Source organism: Plecotus auritus, assembly GCF_963455305.1.
Source record: "Plecotus auritus genome assembly, chromosome: 5".
NCBI classification, from domain to species: Eukaryota; Metazoa; Chordata; class Mammalia; order Chiroptera; family Vespertilionidae; genus Plecotus; species Plecotus auritus.
The window spans coordinates 139,477,669-139,493,819 of record NC_137776.1 but is presented as its reverse complement, the minus strand read 5'-3'; the positions used below and the strand labels follow the sequence as shown (position 1 = coordinate 139,493,819).

Below are 16,151 nucleotides of genomic sequence, written 5' to 3'. Positions count from 1 at the left end.
TAAATTTATTGTTAATATCACTAATAGTTTTTTACAAGTACCTTGATCTTTGTGTTTCCAAAATTTTTCCCAGTCCATTTATTGATCTGAAATAAATTTAAAAATGAGGAAGAAAAGGTAAAAAAATGTTTTTTAAAAAACATACAAGGCACATTATTTCTAAAATATGAAGCATATAAAAATTTTTCTGGAACTAGAAAAAAACAAAATATAGAAAAACAAAACTTTCATATATTATAGTTTAATTATTCTTTTCCTTCTACTCATAAGTCAGGTATATTCTACTGAGCCATTAAAACATGATATGCAAAAATTTACTGCACAACTCACAGAACGAGGGCCTACTTTGCGATTTATAAAAGGTGATTCACTTTAGAAAATGTGATTCATAAATAACCAGTAATTCTAATGTTCTTAAAATAAGTAGATAAGTAAAACATTTTATTGATAACCAATATTCCCCAAGCAGTTTGTGGAAATGACTATACACATGCTAGAATTAAAGCCTAGCTCGGAGTGGCTTTGACCCCAGCCTGTCCTCAATACTCACAGCAACACTAAGTTACACATCCAGGTTCTTTTAGAGAATAACCTCTTCAATTCCCAGAGCAGAAACTCTACCCACTCTGACAGCCCTTCCCTTTCTGGTACTAAGATAATAAAATACGGCTCCCAATGCATGGCACCAAAAACACTTAAATATTTTTCAACATACTGTACACCTAACCTCGTTATCTTTATAACATCAATGCCATTGCCTTTAGTGTTACTTGCTGATGATATTTGCTATTTGTTCAAGCTTGTTCTCATGGGTAAGGCCTCCCGCATACAATGATTCTGAGGCAAGTCTCTCCACTATTTCACAAAGTTCTTAATCTTCTCTTTTGAATATACTCTGTAACACGATGGCTATTTCCTCTCAAATGTTTACCTTCCAACTCCCCAAATCTAATTCCGAGTCAGTTGCAAGTCTGATGTACCATGGAGGGTAAACAGTCAAAAGGGTCTATAACTTCTCAATGTGCTTTGTCCAAATTCTTTTCTGGTAGAGCTGTACAGTTCAGGCTGGCAACAAGCTGACTAACAGTCAGTCCTGCAGATCCAGCTTAGTCATTATAGAAATAGAAAAGCCCAGTAGTAATAATCTCAGATCCAAAACTGTTTGCTACATAGATTGTGTTCTTTATTTCTAGTAATCACAATGATGCATGGGATTTGAAAAGAGAACAAAATTTAGGAAATGAGTGTCAAAAGGGGTAAAAGAAGCAATCTTCATTTACTGGTTCATCTTTCTAGACTTCAAAATTGTCAACCATCTTTCTATTTCTTTCATTTTTTTTATTCACTCTACCTTGAAATTACTATATAAACGAAGAACAAATCTACAATTTGATAATGGTAAGAGTTAATTTAATAATTCACTATGTGCTGAGCACCATGCAAAGTTTACCAGCATTATCGCATATAACAATCAAACCACCTTATGAGGTTTGTATTACTCTTGCTTTACAGATGAGACTTAAAAATAATACAGTGAGAAACAGACCAAGGATTAAAACCCAAGATGATTACCAAGTCCATGACCTTAAATACTATGCAATATTATCTGCCCTCCACTTAAAGACATTATTACAGTTTTTCATAGTAAAGTCTGAGAGGCTATTACTATTAAAATAAGACCAAATATGGAGGAAAACATGAATTTTTTCTTCTGTAATCATTATCATTGTAGGCAATCTCCTAATGAGTCTTAGCTTCATTGATTCCATTCATAACATACACTATATGAACTGACACTGACAGATTCAAAATCTGATGTCAGCAGACTGTGTCCACTAAAGATGACTAATAATAAAAACTATTCAATGTCTCTTTATAGGCATTTATTAGTTTAGGTCTTATAAAACAATTCAAAGTCCCTAAACTCTAACCTCACTTGGAAAGTCCCAGTTACTGCTGGGTCATTTAACACATATTTGAGTATCATTCATATCATCCTATATTGATTGGTTTAGGCCATGGATACTGCAGACATTAAAACAAGCTGGAAAACAGCTATGCTCAGTTGACAGGTAAGGAAGACAAAGTCAATGAAGGTTCAGGTAAAAGTAAGACCACACAAGTCAGGGAAAACTTCACATAGGAAAGAGGGGAAAAGGTGGGGAAAAGAGGGGTTTTAGGGAATGGATAAAATTGCTGGGAAAGATGAAGAAGAAAAATAGAGAAGATAAGGAATTCAAGGACTGGCAGAGTGAAAATACAATATGACTAATAAAAGGATTTCACAAGACAAATGGGAAAATAAGTAAATAATCATCCTGGGTACAGGCAAGTTCAGGTAAGGAAGAAGTCAAAGAGAAGACAGGAAAAGCAGGATGAAGTCAGAAGACCCTGAATATCAGTCTATGAACTTTGAACGATGCTCAGTAAGCAATGGGGAATAATTTCATATATTACTACTTATATAACAGTTAGTCAATAACAATACATGTGATTCTCTAATGGTACATGGTAAAAATATTTTGTGTAGTACACTTAGAATTTGTAGGTACTTAACACTTATAATTTTGTACCTAATAGTTGTTCTTAATTTGTTTAAATCCTCTTCTGAAACCAAGTCTGTTTTATTGATGAGGATGATATCTGCCAAAGCAACTTGCCTAAATTAACAAACAAGAACAGATGTCAAAACAAAAATGTTAAGAAATTAAAAATAAATAGAAACATTTCCTTCAGATCAATTATCAGTTAAAAACTATATAGTACTCTATATAGTAATTCAATTTACTCCTAACCTACTTATTCTTCAGATAGTAGGAATACATTATATTCATCACTATATAAATTCAAATTTTACATTATTCATTAAAAATATTTACTAAGTACTTTCACTTGCTACTCTAGAATAAGCCTCAAAAGTTTATAACCAAGGATGATTTACAATTAGGATGATTTTCAACTCATGATTTTCTTTGTAAAGAAATGCATAAAATTCAGATTTCCAATATGGCAAAAATAAGGAGTTTACTTACTAAAATATTCCATGTAATAGTTAACATAATTTTCCAAGAAATACAGCGAATTAAGTTTTTTTTAACATTAAACAGTATTTTAAAAAACTACACTTCGGAAGGTTTATCAGGATCTCTAACAAATATCTATTTCATCACTATGAACATATATTTTTTTGTAAGACAGATATACATAAATTCAAGTTAAAGAATCCAGTTAACAGAAAGCTGAGTAAGAAAATAGCTTACTATAACAGAAGTTATATATTCTATTAACAGGAATAGTAAAGCTGAGGAGTCTTTAAATTTTCCTCAAATCCTCAGGAAATTTTAATCATGAGACTATCTGTTCCTATCCTAGTTTTGTGCTACCTGGAGGTATAGCTGATAAATAACACAATCACATTCTCAAAAATAAATTAATTTTAATTCATTAAAAGAGCAGGTTTCAATAGCATGCATATCACGATCCCTTTTTTTGTTTAAGTAAATTTTACATGAATGTGCACATTTGAAAATATAAGCAGCTGCAATCTTTAAATTGGAGGTCTTTTATATTTAATTTTATTTAGCTTTTATAATATTTTCCTATTTTCTAGTTGGTTTATTTACATTTTCTATAATAAACATAATTTAATAAAGGAAAAACTTACAAGAACATTTAAGTTCAGTCTAATTTGAATTATAAGTATATACCCAATGAATGCTTAGGCAGGATTACATAACAGAATACCACACTCCAAAACGATAGGAAATCAATCGCTTGCTTGCAGTCTTCATTATTTATGTCTGGATCATTCATAGCAAATCTCAAGGGAGCTCATTCTTAAACCCAGCAGCATATTTAGTGACTGTCATTTATCCAAAAACCTTTTTCCTATTAGTGAGAATATGCTTAGAGTAGGCAAAGTAATTTAAATATTTTAAGTCTAAAGACAAACCAATCAGAAGCATAAAAGTATTTAAACAAAAAATGTTCTAAATGCCAAATTAAACCATATCCATATTGGGTCCTCTGTTGTTCTGAATAACAGTGAACATTTGATTCAAATGAAATCCTGTTAAAAAAGGCAGTAAGTGAGCCAACTTTTTTATAATCATCTTCAATCCCAAAGAAATGGTATGAGAATAAGAAAATATTTTTAAAAGAAAATATTTTTTAAATGTTAACAGTTCTCAAACTCCTCATTAAGAACTCCTATGGCCGAAACTGGTTTGGCTCAGTGGATAGAGCGTCGGCCTGCGGACTGAAGGGTCCCGGGTTCGATTCCAGTCAAGGGCATGTACCTTGGTTGCGGGCACATCCCCAGTGGGAGGTGTGCAGGAGGCAGCTGATCGATGTTTCTCTCTCATCGATGTTTCTAGCTCTCTATCCCTTTCCCTTCCTCTCTGTAAAGTATCAATAAAATATATTTAAAAAAAAAAAAAGAATTCCTATGCCCAGCAATCACTTTATGCTATAATAAAAAAGTTTTAAACAGAAGTTTAGTTATCAAACTATTATAAATAGAAATAATTCAACTACAGGAAAAAAGATAAATTCCTTGACTTATGTTTTTATATTTGTTTTTGGTTTTCACATTCATAATTTTCTCTTTCCAATTAGCCAGTAATCAATATGTACTTTAAATATGAATACCTAGAAGCTTCATTGATAAGGCCATCAGGTTTTTCTTCGGTTAAATGCTAAACAAAAACAAAGTTTGAAAAAAGTTACTGTAGTGTAACAAAATCTAATGTTAACACAAAGGATTTTACTTTGGAGACTCCTTTCTCACCTCTGACAAAGACTTTAACAAGCTCTATTACTGAATATACAAATTAGTTCTTCTCCATTTGTAATTTTTTTTTTCTACTGTGAACCTGTAGGGTGTTTTTTGTTTTTTGTTGTTGTTGTTGTTTTTTTTTTTTGGGGGGGGGGAGCTTAAATCATGTCCCCTGACATTTTTTCTTAAAAGGAAAACCCTCCATATTTAAATAAAGTCATAAAAACATAGAACATTATAGTTCAGGTTTTAGGCATTTTCCTTTTTATAAAGTTGTTCTTGTTCTAAATATTCATTACTACTTATTTTAAAAGATAACCATTGAAATTGTACTTTGAACACATCTAATATACTTCCCTCCATTCCTGCCCACTCTAGAGGACATAATAATAGAATTTGTTATAGCCTAATATACTTTCCTTTAAAAACTACACTTGAGAAGATTTATCAGGATCTTTAGCAAATATCTTCATCATAATGAATATATGTGTTCTCTGTAAAACAGATATACATAAACTCAAGTTAAAGAACCCAGTTGACAGAATGCTAATAACAAAATAGCCCCACTCCCCACCCCAGAATTATATTACATTATATTAACTCAGTACTGGGCCCTTCATATACCCTAGAAACAAATGTGCTGAGAGAAGGGCCCAGCCCTAATTCTAGCATAAAAACAGTTTATCATTTAGAAACACTTGAGGGATCTGGCCTCTCCATGCAACTGTTTATTTTGCTGAGTTTTCCAGAGTCACGCTAGCTCCAAAATAATATTTTGACATTGACTTAGAGGCCCACAAGATAGTGCTCATCTCTCTGGAGGCAGTTATCATTTTTCCATAATCCTATTTATATCCCCAATATTATCAATGCATAAGGTTCCTCTAAAAAAAGGTTTCACCTTCATTATCTTAACTCTCAAAAGCTGCCTACTGAGATTAGAGGCAATTAGATTAATATTCTTCATATTTGAATCAAACGTCACAATTATTAAATCCTTTTACACATATTATCTCATTTAGTCTTCATAACAATTATGGGAAAAGGCTATTCTCATTTTAGGAAAGAAAAAACTAAATCTAATGCCATGACCATCACAGAACACATTATTATAGGTCTATTTTACTAAAATTGAAAATGAAGTAAAATTTACTAAAATTTATAATAGAAGTAAAATGAACATTATTTTTAAATCTTTGTGAAAGCTTTTTGTCTTATTAAATCAGTCTTGCATACAGTGTTACACATATGTTAATAATCACATAAGAATATGGGTAACAACTTCTGGCTTTTTCTTCTCACCGAGTATATACACTGAGTGGCCAGATTATTATGATCTCTCAACACATAATAATCTGGCCACTCAGTGTGTATATAAATATATATGTTAGAGGCCCGGTGCATGAATTCGTGCATGGGTGGGGTCTGGCCAGCCTGGCCAGGTGGAGGGGACATGGACGGTTGGCCGGCCTGCCTGCTGGTTGAACTCCTGGTCGAGGGGACAATTTGCATATTAGCTTTTTATTATATAGGATATACACTGAGTGGCCAGATTATTATGCATTCAGAGATCATAATAATCTGGCCGTTCAGTGTATATGTAAAGATGACCTAAAAATTACATTTAAAATTACTTCACCATCTTTGCTTTGGCTGCACATTTACTAAAAAAATTATTTCATCAAATCAGTTTCACAATTCATGGAGAGGCAGATCACTAAGATATTTGAATAGTTTGAAACCTAAGAGCAACCTATTAATACTTTTATTTAATAGTATTGGTTAAGTCTATAGAGAAAAGTGTTTTTCTTTTAAAAGTTTGCCAAATTCTATTTTGGAGGAAATAAGACTAAACTAAAACTACAGTAATGATGTACTGGTTTCCACTTTAGGTATAATGCTATAAATTTAACTGCAGGCCCACTCAAGTCATGGAAGTCATAGAACTTGGAGAATATTGTAGCAAAAATTGTTCCTTGACAAAAGACCAAGTTTACTATTTTTGACAATTATTCTTGCTCTGAGGCTCTAACAAATCCGATCATTGTGTCCTCTAGAGAATAAGGCTGTTAACCTCCTGGAAAGAGAACCTCACATCCAGGCTTAACAAATATCTGTTAAATGAATTCTAATTAACACCCTCTATTTGTTTATAGGTACATGAACGTTATTTGAAAAATCTACACTAATAAAAAAGAAAGATGCAAATTGACCATACCTCCGCAACGCCCACCAGCCAATCAGGAGTATGCAAACTAACCCAACAAAGATGGTGGTTTAATTTGCATACGCAGACGCCAAGCGGCCTGGGTCCTGGGGACGGGCACCTAGCCCACAGCCTCCCAGGACCATCACCATCCTGGGAGGCAAGGGTGGTGGCTCCAAGCCACGCCTGCAGGCTCCCGGGAACATCGCCGGCCCCAGGAGGCGAGGGCGGCCGCACAGCTTGACAGCAGACAGCAGGGCCTGCTTGGCCGTAGCCACAGCGAGCTGCGAGAAGGCAAGTGGCAGCACCCGCCAGGGCCTCCTTGGCTGTCGCCAGGGCAACCCGGGAGCAGGCAAGCGTGGCCTGCAGACAGCACCCAGCAGGGCCTGCTTGCCCATCGCCATGGTGTGGAGCTGGCAGGCCCCGCAGAGAACAGAGAACCATGGGGAGCGGGCCTAAGCCATCCATAGGACATTCCCTGAGGGCACCCAGATTGGAAAGGGTGCAGATTGAGCTGAGGGACTGCCCCGCCCCCCCCCACCATGCACAAATTTTGTGCACTGGGCCTCTAGTTTTATATAACATGAAGCAACAAATCCCTTTCTATTCAGTAGTAAATCTATTCAGTAAAGATGTATTTTTAGCTAGTCATCTGTTCCTGAATGATCGTGTAATACTTAAGTTCTTTTAAATTATTTTTCAAAACATCGTATTATTGACCTTTTGGAAGCTTTGTTTACATATGAATTTGGGGCTATTGGCTGTGAGCTGGTGCAGTATGAAAAAGATTTGGCAAGAAAATTAGAAACCAGGTTTGAATTTCAGACCTAAACAGAATTAACAGTAGTTTCACAAAGTAACTCTTGTTTTTAATGCATTTACTTCTCAAGAAAATTAGAAATCTTCACTTAAAGCTATATTTTACTACCTCTAGGCAGTCCAGAAGTATCACATAAAAATGCTACAACTCTCCAAAATAGCCCAGCCAGTGGGCTCGGTGTATTGTGGGTTGTCCTATGCACCAAGAGGTCATCCATTGGATTCCTGGTCAGGGCACATGCCCAGGGTTGCTTATTCCCCAGTGAGGGGGCATGCAGAAGGCAGCCAATCAATATTTCTTCCTCTCTCCCTCTCCCTTCCTCCCTTTGAAATCAATAAAAACATATTAAAACAACCACATCTCTCCAAAATAAAAATCTGCCAACACATACAACTCTATGAAGAATATGACATGTAATAATCATATTACAGCCAAAGAGATAAATGCCCTGTTCTATGCACATATGAAGGCTATACAAACATAAAGAAACTAGAGGCCCAGTGCACGAAATTTGTGTACATTAAAAGGGGATTAATTAGAGGAAATAATTTAATATTGCTATTTGCCCTTTCTCTAAAATAGAAGTGTCAGAGATGAAAGAAAATTAGTAAAATGTATATGAAAACCTTCCTCCTGTGAGAGTCTGGGGCTCACCACAGGACCCAGAGTCAAGTCCCCGCCCACACACATGCGCCTCAAAATCGCATGAGACCCAGACCCGGCCGGTCCCCCCCATTGGGCTAGATCTAGACCTGGCCAGTCCCACCCTTGTCAAGCCCCGCTGGGCAGGGGGCATAGCCTTAGGTCCTCTGGGCCGGTGCCAGGACAGGGGGACATGGCCTGAGATCCCCTATCAAGCCCTGCTGGATGGGGGGCATGGCCTGAAGTCCCCGGTCAAGCCCCACCAGGCAGAGGGGGTGCAGCCTCAGGTCCCCCGTCAAGCCCTACTGGCGGGGGGGGGGGCACAGCCTCAGGTCCCCCATCAAGCCCCACTGGGCGGGGGCACGGCCCGAGTTCCCCCGACCCAGCACTGGGGGTGTACCTTGAGGTCCCCCGTCAAGCCCTGCTGGGTGGGGGGCACAGCCTGAGGTCCCCTGTCAAGCCCCACCGGGTGGTGGGTGCAGTCTGAGGTCCCCCGACCTGGTGCCGGGATGGGGAGTGTGGCCTGAAGTCCCTTGTCAAGCCCCACCAGGTGGGGGGCGCGGCCTGAGGTCCCCCGGCCTGGCACTGGGGTGGGGGGAGCAGCCTGAGGTCCCCTAGCCCAGCACCAGGGCAGGAAGCACACCTTGAGGTCTCCTGTCAAGCCCTGCCAGGGGGGGGGACATGGCCTGAGGTCCCCTGTCAAGCCCTGCTAGGCAGTGGGGTGCAGCCTCAGGTCCCCTGGCCCAGTGCTGGGGCGGGGGGGTGCGGCCTGAGGTCCCCCGGCCTGGCACTGGGGTGGGGGGAGCAGCCTGAGGTCCCCTAGCCCAGCACCAGGGCGGGAAGCACACCTTGAGGTCTCCTGTCAAGCCCTGCCAGGGGGGGGGACATGGCCTGAGGTCCCCTGTCAAGCCCTGCTAGGCAGGGGGGTGCAGCCTCAGGTCCCCTGGCCCAGTGCTGGGGCGGGGGGGTGCGGCCTGAGGTCCCCCGGCCTGGTGCCGGGGTGGGGGGCGTGGCCTGAGGTCCCCCGGTCTGGTGGTGGGGCAGGGGCGAGGCCTGAGGTCCCTGTCAAGCCCTGCCGGGTGGAGGGCATAGCCTCAGGTCCCTGCTGATTGCTCGTTAAGGCTCCTTAAGGGAACTTGGCCTCAGCTGTGGGTGCAGCCATCTTTGTGACGAAGTGATGGTCAATTAGCATATTCCCTCTTTATTAGATAGGATAATAAATGCATACTAACATTTATTTTCTCTGGATATCAGCCTAACATTTCCCTTATGCAACCTCCCACTTCCCGAAGACAAACTCTACAAAATGACTAAAACCAATGTCTGCTGTTCAAAAGGACATTCTCTAATATCAGCTTATATACCATTAAGTCAGATGACTTCCATTTATAAGGTTTAAAAAAATGGACATTTTGACATTCTATTCTATCTGTACAGGCAAGGAAGAAAAAATTTTTGGAAAAAAAAGTATATATACAGATATACCTCCCCAAAGGAATTTTCATCTCTGCTTAAAGACTGTGGCTTTTGCTTATATTTCAAAAAAGACAAAAACTATTTTGGTTCTAATTAATCCAACATATCCAAAAGATTAAGGTTCAACCCTATAACTTAATATACCATAAGAAAGGAACCCTTTTAAATAACACCACTGTAGGCACAACTTCAATAAGGGCTATCGGTGTCCTTTTCTGCAGAAATAGAAACAAAGATGCATTTTTTTAATTAAAAAAAAAGAAAACACTGTTGTTGACCAAAGTGGAAATAAATCTAGTGTCAAAGATGCCAGATGACATTTAAAAAAAAAAAAAAAAGCAGGCATTTCTTTCCAATGGATTGGTTATAAATCTAACACTATTTTGGCTTTTAAAAAAAAATATTGCATAATGTCAGTCTACTTATTTTGCTGGTCTTTTCCAAGCCAAACTGTTTTCTAACTGAATTGTTTCAACAGCTTGTGCAATATGACAAAAGAACCAAGAAGAAACCTCTTCCTTGACCTTTTCTCTGTAACTTCATTCATTGATTTTATTGCATTAAATGCTGTCACATTTGTAGAACTGAAAAGAACAATGTCAGTAGCCTCGGTGTCAAGTCCTAAGAATAGAGAGCTGTCATTGAAGTTGTCCAATTCTTTGCCCATGATTAAAAAATGAATATTTCAGATCAATGGGTGACAATCCCATTAGGGTGATAGCCCATGATATCAATTACCACTTCAGTTTCAATTTGGCTGGCTGGCCACAGGGTACCATTTTTCAGCTTTACTTGTGATGGGCTGGCTCTGTGAAGCATGACACCCTTAAATTGCTGCCCATTATCCAAGTGTCATTACTTGTACTGCTTCAGAATTCTCTGAATCACAAGCAGCTACTGAGGTCAAGCTTTGCAACCCGAGGAATTGGACAAGTTGGCAAATTCTTTATATAAAGGAAAAGTTATTTATCTGGCATCTGACTTAGAAAATCTAAAGTTTCCATTATCCTGACAGTATGTCAGTTTTATGTAGGTATATTGATTTAATAATTTAAGAGGTTTTATCAAGGTGGCAGGGGGTTAAACGTTTACTGTGTTTGCATTATTCAGAATGCTGTTTTGATTTTCTGGCCTCTATCACACCGATAATAGATTCTACTTAACTCCTCTCCATATCTAAATATTCACATAAAATTATTCTTATAATCATAAATACATAAAAAGTTTGACTTTAGGTATGGCACTTTAAGTCTATTATATAAAACAAATAAATCTTAACTGCTATCTACCCATAAGATCCCAAATTTAGCTAAAAATTTCTATAGGAAATAAACTTAAACATGCCAGAAATCATTCAGAATGAAGAATTTGAGGGTTGTTTTTTTCTTTCTTTCTTCATCAACATTTTGCTAGAAATTATATGATTTCAGAACAGTCGAAATTTTTCTGAGTAAAATTGTAATATCTGGAATCTTACTTTGATTCTTAGGACTATTATTAATAAATTGGGACTTAAAAATCTAAAAAGGAATTATCACCCAAACTTCTCAAATTAGGGTGCTCTACCCTGAGGGAATTGAAGAGCCAGAGAAAGGGTATTGATAACCATTTGATACGACTGCCATAGATTTCTAGAGCATCATTTTAATAAAGGTTTGGAAGAAAAACAATTTTTTTCAAATTAACAAGTTTAGATATATTGTAGGGTAGAATACAAAACAGACTAAATTGTTAAACATTAAATTTAAACTTTTAAAAAATGATGATACTGAGCACTATCCATATCCCCAGATTGGAACTGTGAGATGGAGGTTAACTTTACTCTCTTCTTTCACTTGGAAGGTTGAGAAACACGATTTTACTTTATGTAACAACATACTTTTAAAAATCATGCTAAGTGCATTTTATAAATTGAAGCCCATTAAAGTGCTTCTGAGGACCTTGCTAAGTACCAAAAACATTCAGAGTAGGATGCCTTTTAATGAAGAGTTGCTCTTTACTAAATCTATGTATAAATCCTGATTTCTTAAAAATAGGGTGAAGCAGTATTGTTTTTTAAAGCTCACAGCATTGCAGTTTAACAAGAAAAATAAGGTCTCATGCTATATCAAGCTCAGTTTCCTCTATCAATCAGAAAAACTTATCAACATTGGGGTTGAACCTTACAGAGGAGTTATACACATCCAAACTTTATCCTGTAATATTCTTATTACAAAATATTATACCTCCAACTTTTATCACATCAAGCCAAAGTAACAGAAAATATTTAATTCAAGAGCACAAAATAATAATTTAAAAACACACAAATTTTATCTATTGTTCAGTATACTTTAAAAAAAAAGCTTTTGTCAAGGAAAATTTCAAACAGATACAAATGTAGAGAAAATAATATAATCAATGACCATATACTCAGCTCTTAAATAATTAGCAACTCCTAGCAACCTTTCAACTTACTTTTAATCCATATTTTGAGTCCACAACAGTTATGATACCTACAAAGAAATAAATCATTTATCACCTTTATACTTGAGAATAAAAATTAAAACTAATCTATTTCAGCATACAAATGTGACTCAATAAAGTATATTTTTCTCTTGCCAAGGCTGCAATTTAATTCAATTCCATTAATAAGCGCATGCATTTTCAAATGTGTACTGAAACTCCAGCACTATTTTAAGGTATTGGACAGAATATAAAATAAATAAAATTTTTAAATTAAATAAACAAGCTTTTTAGCTTATAATCCAAAATATTATGAGACAAATTTTAATTTCATAATATAAAGTAAAATGTGACAAATTACACAAGACAAGTTATTTCTAGATTATTTTCACATAATCAAATTTGAGAATTTTCTTAACATTTAAATTATTGTTTAATAAACCTGAGATGTCTTAGGATATCTTACCCCTATAATCTCTCACTAAATCTAACTCACACAAATGTTATACATAATATGAACCTAAATCTCCAAATGATCAATTAGTTTGACAATCTCTGATTTTTACGCTAAATAACTTTTTCAAAGGATAGCAGTAGAATGAATTTGTTGATGCCTAAATAATTCAACCAGCTGTATGCCACAAATATTAGAGCCAAATAACAGGACTCAGCTTCAATGATTCTTAAATGATTTCACTGTTTAGTCTATGAAAGGCCTGGTTTAAAAAAAGGTGAAGAACTGTGGGGAAAGGGGTAAGACACACCCGAGGAGAGGCAGACAACACATAGCAAGACATTAATCAAAAAACAGAGGATATAGGAAATCTACCTAGTATTTTGAAAGGAAACTCTTAGTCGAAGCACTAAATTGGGAGTTGAGATTAAGATCTGACATCCAAAAAAATAAAATAAAATAAAAAATAAACAAAATATTTGACGTCTAATTCTACTATTGTCTGGGGCATTAGAATTTGTATGAACAAAGACTTACTTCATCATCAAACTAAACAAGTTTAAAATGAGTAAGAATGTAAGGAATTAAAATTACAACATGAATGAACAAAAATCATCTTAACCATACAATAATATTTTACTTGAAAACAAAATTCTTCTTTAAACTTACCATCAAGATAAATATCAACCCCTAATTCATCATCAATCCAAAACATAGAAGCTACAGCACCTGAGAATATATATAAATAGTCATCAAATAAAAATATTTCTCCAAACTGAGAAACACAGTTCTATCTGTGATGTTTTAATTTGTCCCAACAGAATTAGCAGGCAAACATGTACATAAATTAAACATGGGTTTCCAATCTTCTTAGGGGAATTACAGTGATAGAATCTTTTACTATTTATATCCATTTCTTCCCCTCTCCCTTTTTCTTAAAAAACAATAGACCAACTTTTATCAAATAATAAACCCAACACCAAGCTTCTACCAATTACATAATAATTTACCAACAGATATTATCAAATAATTTGAGCAATATGGCTGTGTGCACAAAGAACGTATTTTTATTTTCTCTCTCCTGAAAATAATAATCATACAATTCAAAAATACTAAATTATATCTCTAAAGGAAAGCAAAAGAAAACACAGATAATTCCAAAATCATTTGTCAAAAAAATTTGTAAATTCTATAGAAGAAAAAGAACAAGAAATCCTTACACTATTTATTTAATACTGATATAAAATTTGGGTTTGAGGAAAAATAAAACTAAATAAGAAATTAAAACTTGTTTTTAACAGAAACTGGTTTAGTACCAATCCACACACCCTGATTAGTTTACCACAACACAAGAAAAAGAAAACTGACAGCAAAGAAAGTATTTGATCTTTCAAAGTATCACAGTCCAGTTAGTGACAGGGCTGTCTAAAAGAATGAGTACTGGGGAAAAACAAGGATAACCGAACTTGTTCCAATGTCTAAAACTGTCCACCTACCCTGATGAGATGTGATCCCCCAAGCATCACTCTGTGTCAACAATGAAATACCTGTCAGCTGTTTACAATGATTACTCATGCAAGATATAGCAAGGGCCCCAAGATCTAATGGTTTCCTGATACCTATTGATTTTTTCCCCAAAAACTTAATAGTTTTCCAATTTGACTGAAATAGGATTTACGAGTAACAGGGGCTGAATCAATGTCTGTCCCTTTCAAGGAAATTACTTTACCATGACAATTATTTAGCTTAGAACTGGAGAATGTCAGTCTCCTAAATGGGAAACAACTGAATCGCCAATACAAATTTTCTTCACTTACTTGGCTAACAACATGATTTTAATTAATGAGGGGAAAAAAAGTAAGTCTACTGTGAGTATCACTACTCCAAACAATAAATCATAAAAAAGTATTAAGTTTTTCAACTCAGTATAATTCCTAACATTATACATAAATCATCTTCATTTTTAAAAAATTCACTGATTTCTATTCAGATAGCTTATAAGTCCTCGATAGTATCTGCCTAGTGTTAAGTTGAACTACAAGAATGTATTAGAGCTTTTATCAAAATCGGATGGGTATCTGTGGTATAATACTTACCAGGCTACACAAGAACAAACTATTTCAAATTTAGATGCAGGAGTTTAGAAGGAGAAGCAGAGATGAGAGAATGAAGTTAATCAGTGGTTCTCAAACCAGGGTGATTTTTCTCCCCCAGGGAATATTTGGCAATGTCTGGAGATATTTTTAGTTGTCTTATCTAGGGTACTGCTACTGGCATGTAGTGGGTAGAAACCAGGGATGCTGTTAAACATCCTACAATACACAAGACAGCCTCCTACAACAAAGAGTTATCTAGCCCAAAATGTCATATGTGCAAAGGTTAAGAAATCCTGATTTAGATTATAGAATCTCCCTTTTCAAAACCTAATAAAATGAAAAATAAGATAAAAATTTTAAAGCTAGATTTTGGCAGCAGCAACCAAATACACAACCTCCTGCCATAAGTTTTGAAGAGTGGTGGTTAAAATAAGAAACAGAAAGTTCTATGTGACTTAAGATAGTTCTTAATTCTACTCCCATACCCAGTAAGATTATAGGGAACTAGTTTACAAAGTCGTAACACTTATCAGAAATAGCTTTCAAAATGACAAGAAAAACTGAGGGAGGAATAAGCAATATAAAAAAAATCAACAACAAAAAATTTTGAAGGTGCAAGTTTCCTGTCATCTATACATTTGTGCGGGAGGGAGTCACTTTCTAGGGCTCAGAGTAAAATGAAGTGAAAGGTCTCAAGCTCAAGGATGTCCCCACACAAGGTATGCGATATATATTCATAACTAATTAGAGCAAAACCAGGAGGGGAGTGCATGGCGATAAATGGCGATGGACGGAGACTTGGGAATACCATGTACAGATGAGGTGTTCCAGAACTGTCCATCTGAAACCTGTAAAATTTTATTAACCAGCATCACCCAAATAAATTTAATAAAAATCTAAGTGGATAAACAAATTGTGGTATATTATTCACTAATTTACTGGAATTCAGCAATGCAAGGAATAAAAAAAAAATTAAAAGCACTTGGATTTCCAGAGAGCTGAGCCTAAAAGTCACATTGTCCATCTGGCACTCTCAGTCTCCCCTTTCCCCCTACTCCGAACAATACCCAGTTTTCAAACTGGAGCTCAGGAGAAAAAAACCAAATATAAGTAAAATGAGTAGAGTATATTACTGAACTTCAAAAATTCAAGTCACTTTCAAGGAGGCAGAAAAAAAACCCCAACTTTTCTACAGCAACATTCATTGCCCCAATATAATAAAACTAGAGGCCTGGTGC

At 36.1% G+C, this 16,151-nt stretch overlaps 1 protein-coding gene across 1 annotated transcript in view; it reads right to left on the bottom strand.

Moving 5' to 3' along the window:
* LOC308249186 (zinc-regulated GTPase metalloprotein activator 1C) overlaps positions 1-16,151 on the bottom strand; it is a 58,750-nt gene that overhangs the window by 16,025 nt on the left and 26,574 nt on the right. The window contains exons 5-9 of the mRNA XM_080670081.1: positions 13,487-13,546; positions 12,376-12,413; positions 4,651-4,697; positions 2,574-2,660; positions 42-86 (exon numbers count right to left, since the gene is read on the bottom strand). Coding sequence (XP_080526207.1) covers positions 42-86; positions 2,574-2,660; positions 4,651-4,697; positions 12,376-12,413; positions 13,487-13,546 — 277 coding nt within the window. The remainder of the gene's footprint in view (positions 1-41; positions 87-2,573; positions 2,661-4,650; positions 4,698-12,375; positions 12,414-13,486; positions 13,547-16,151) is intronic.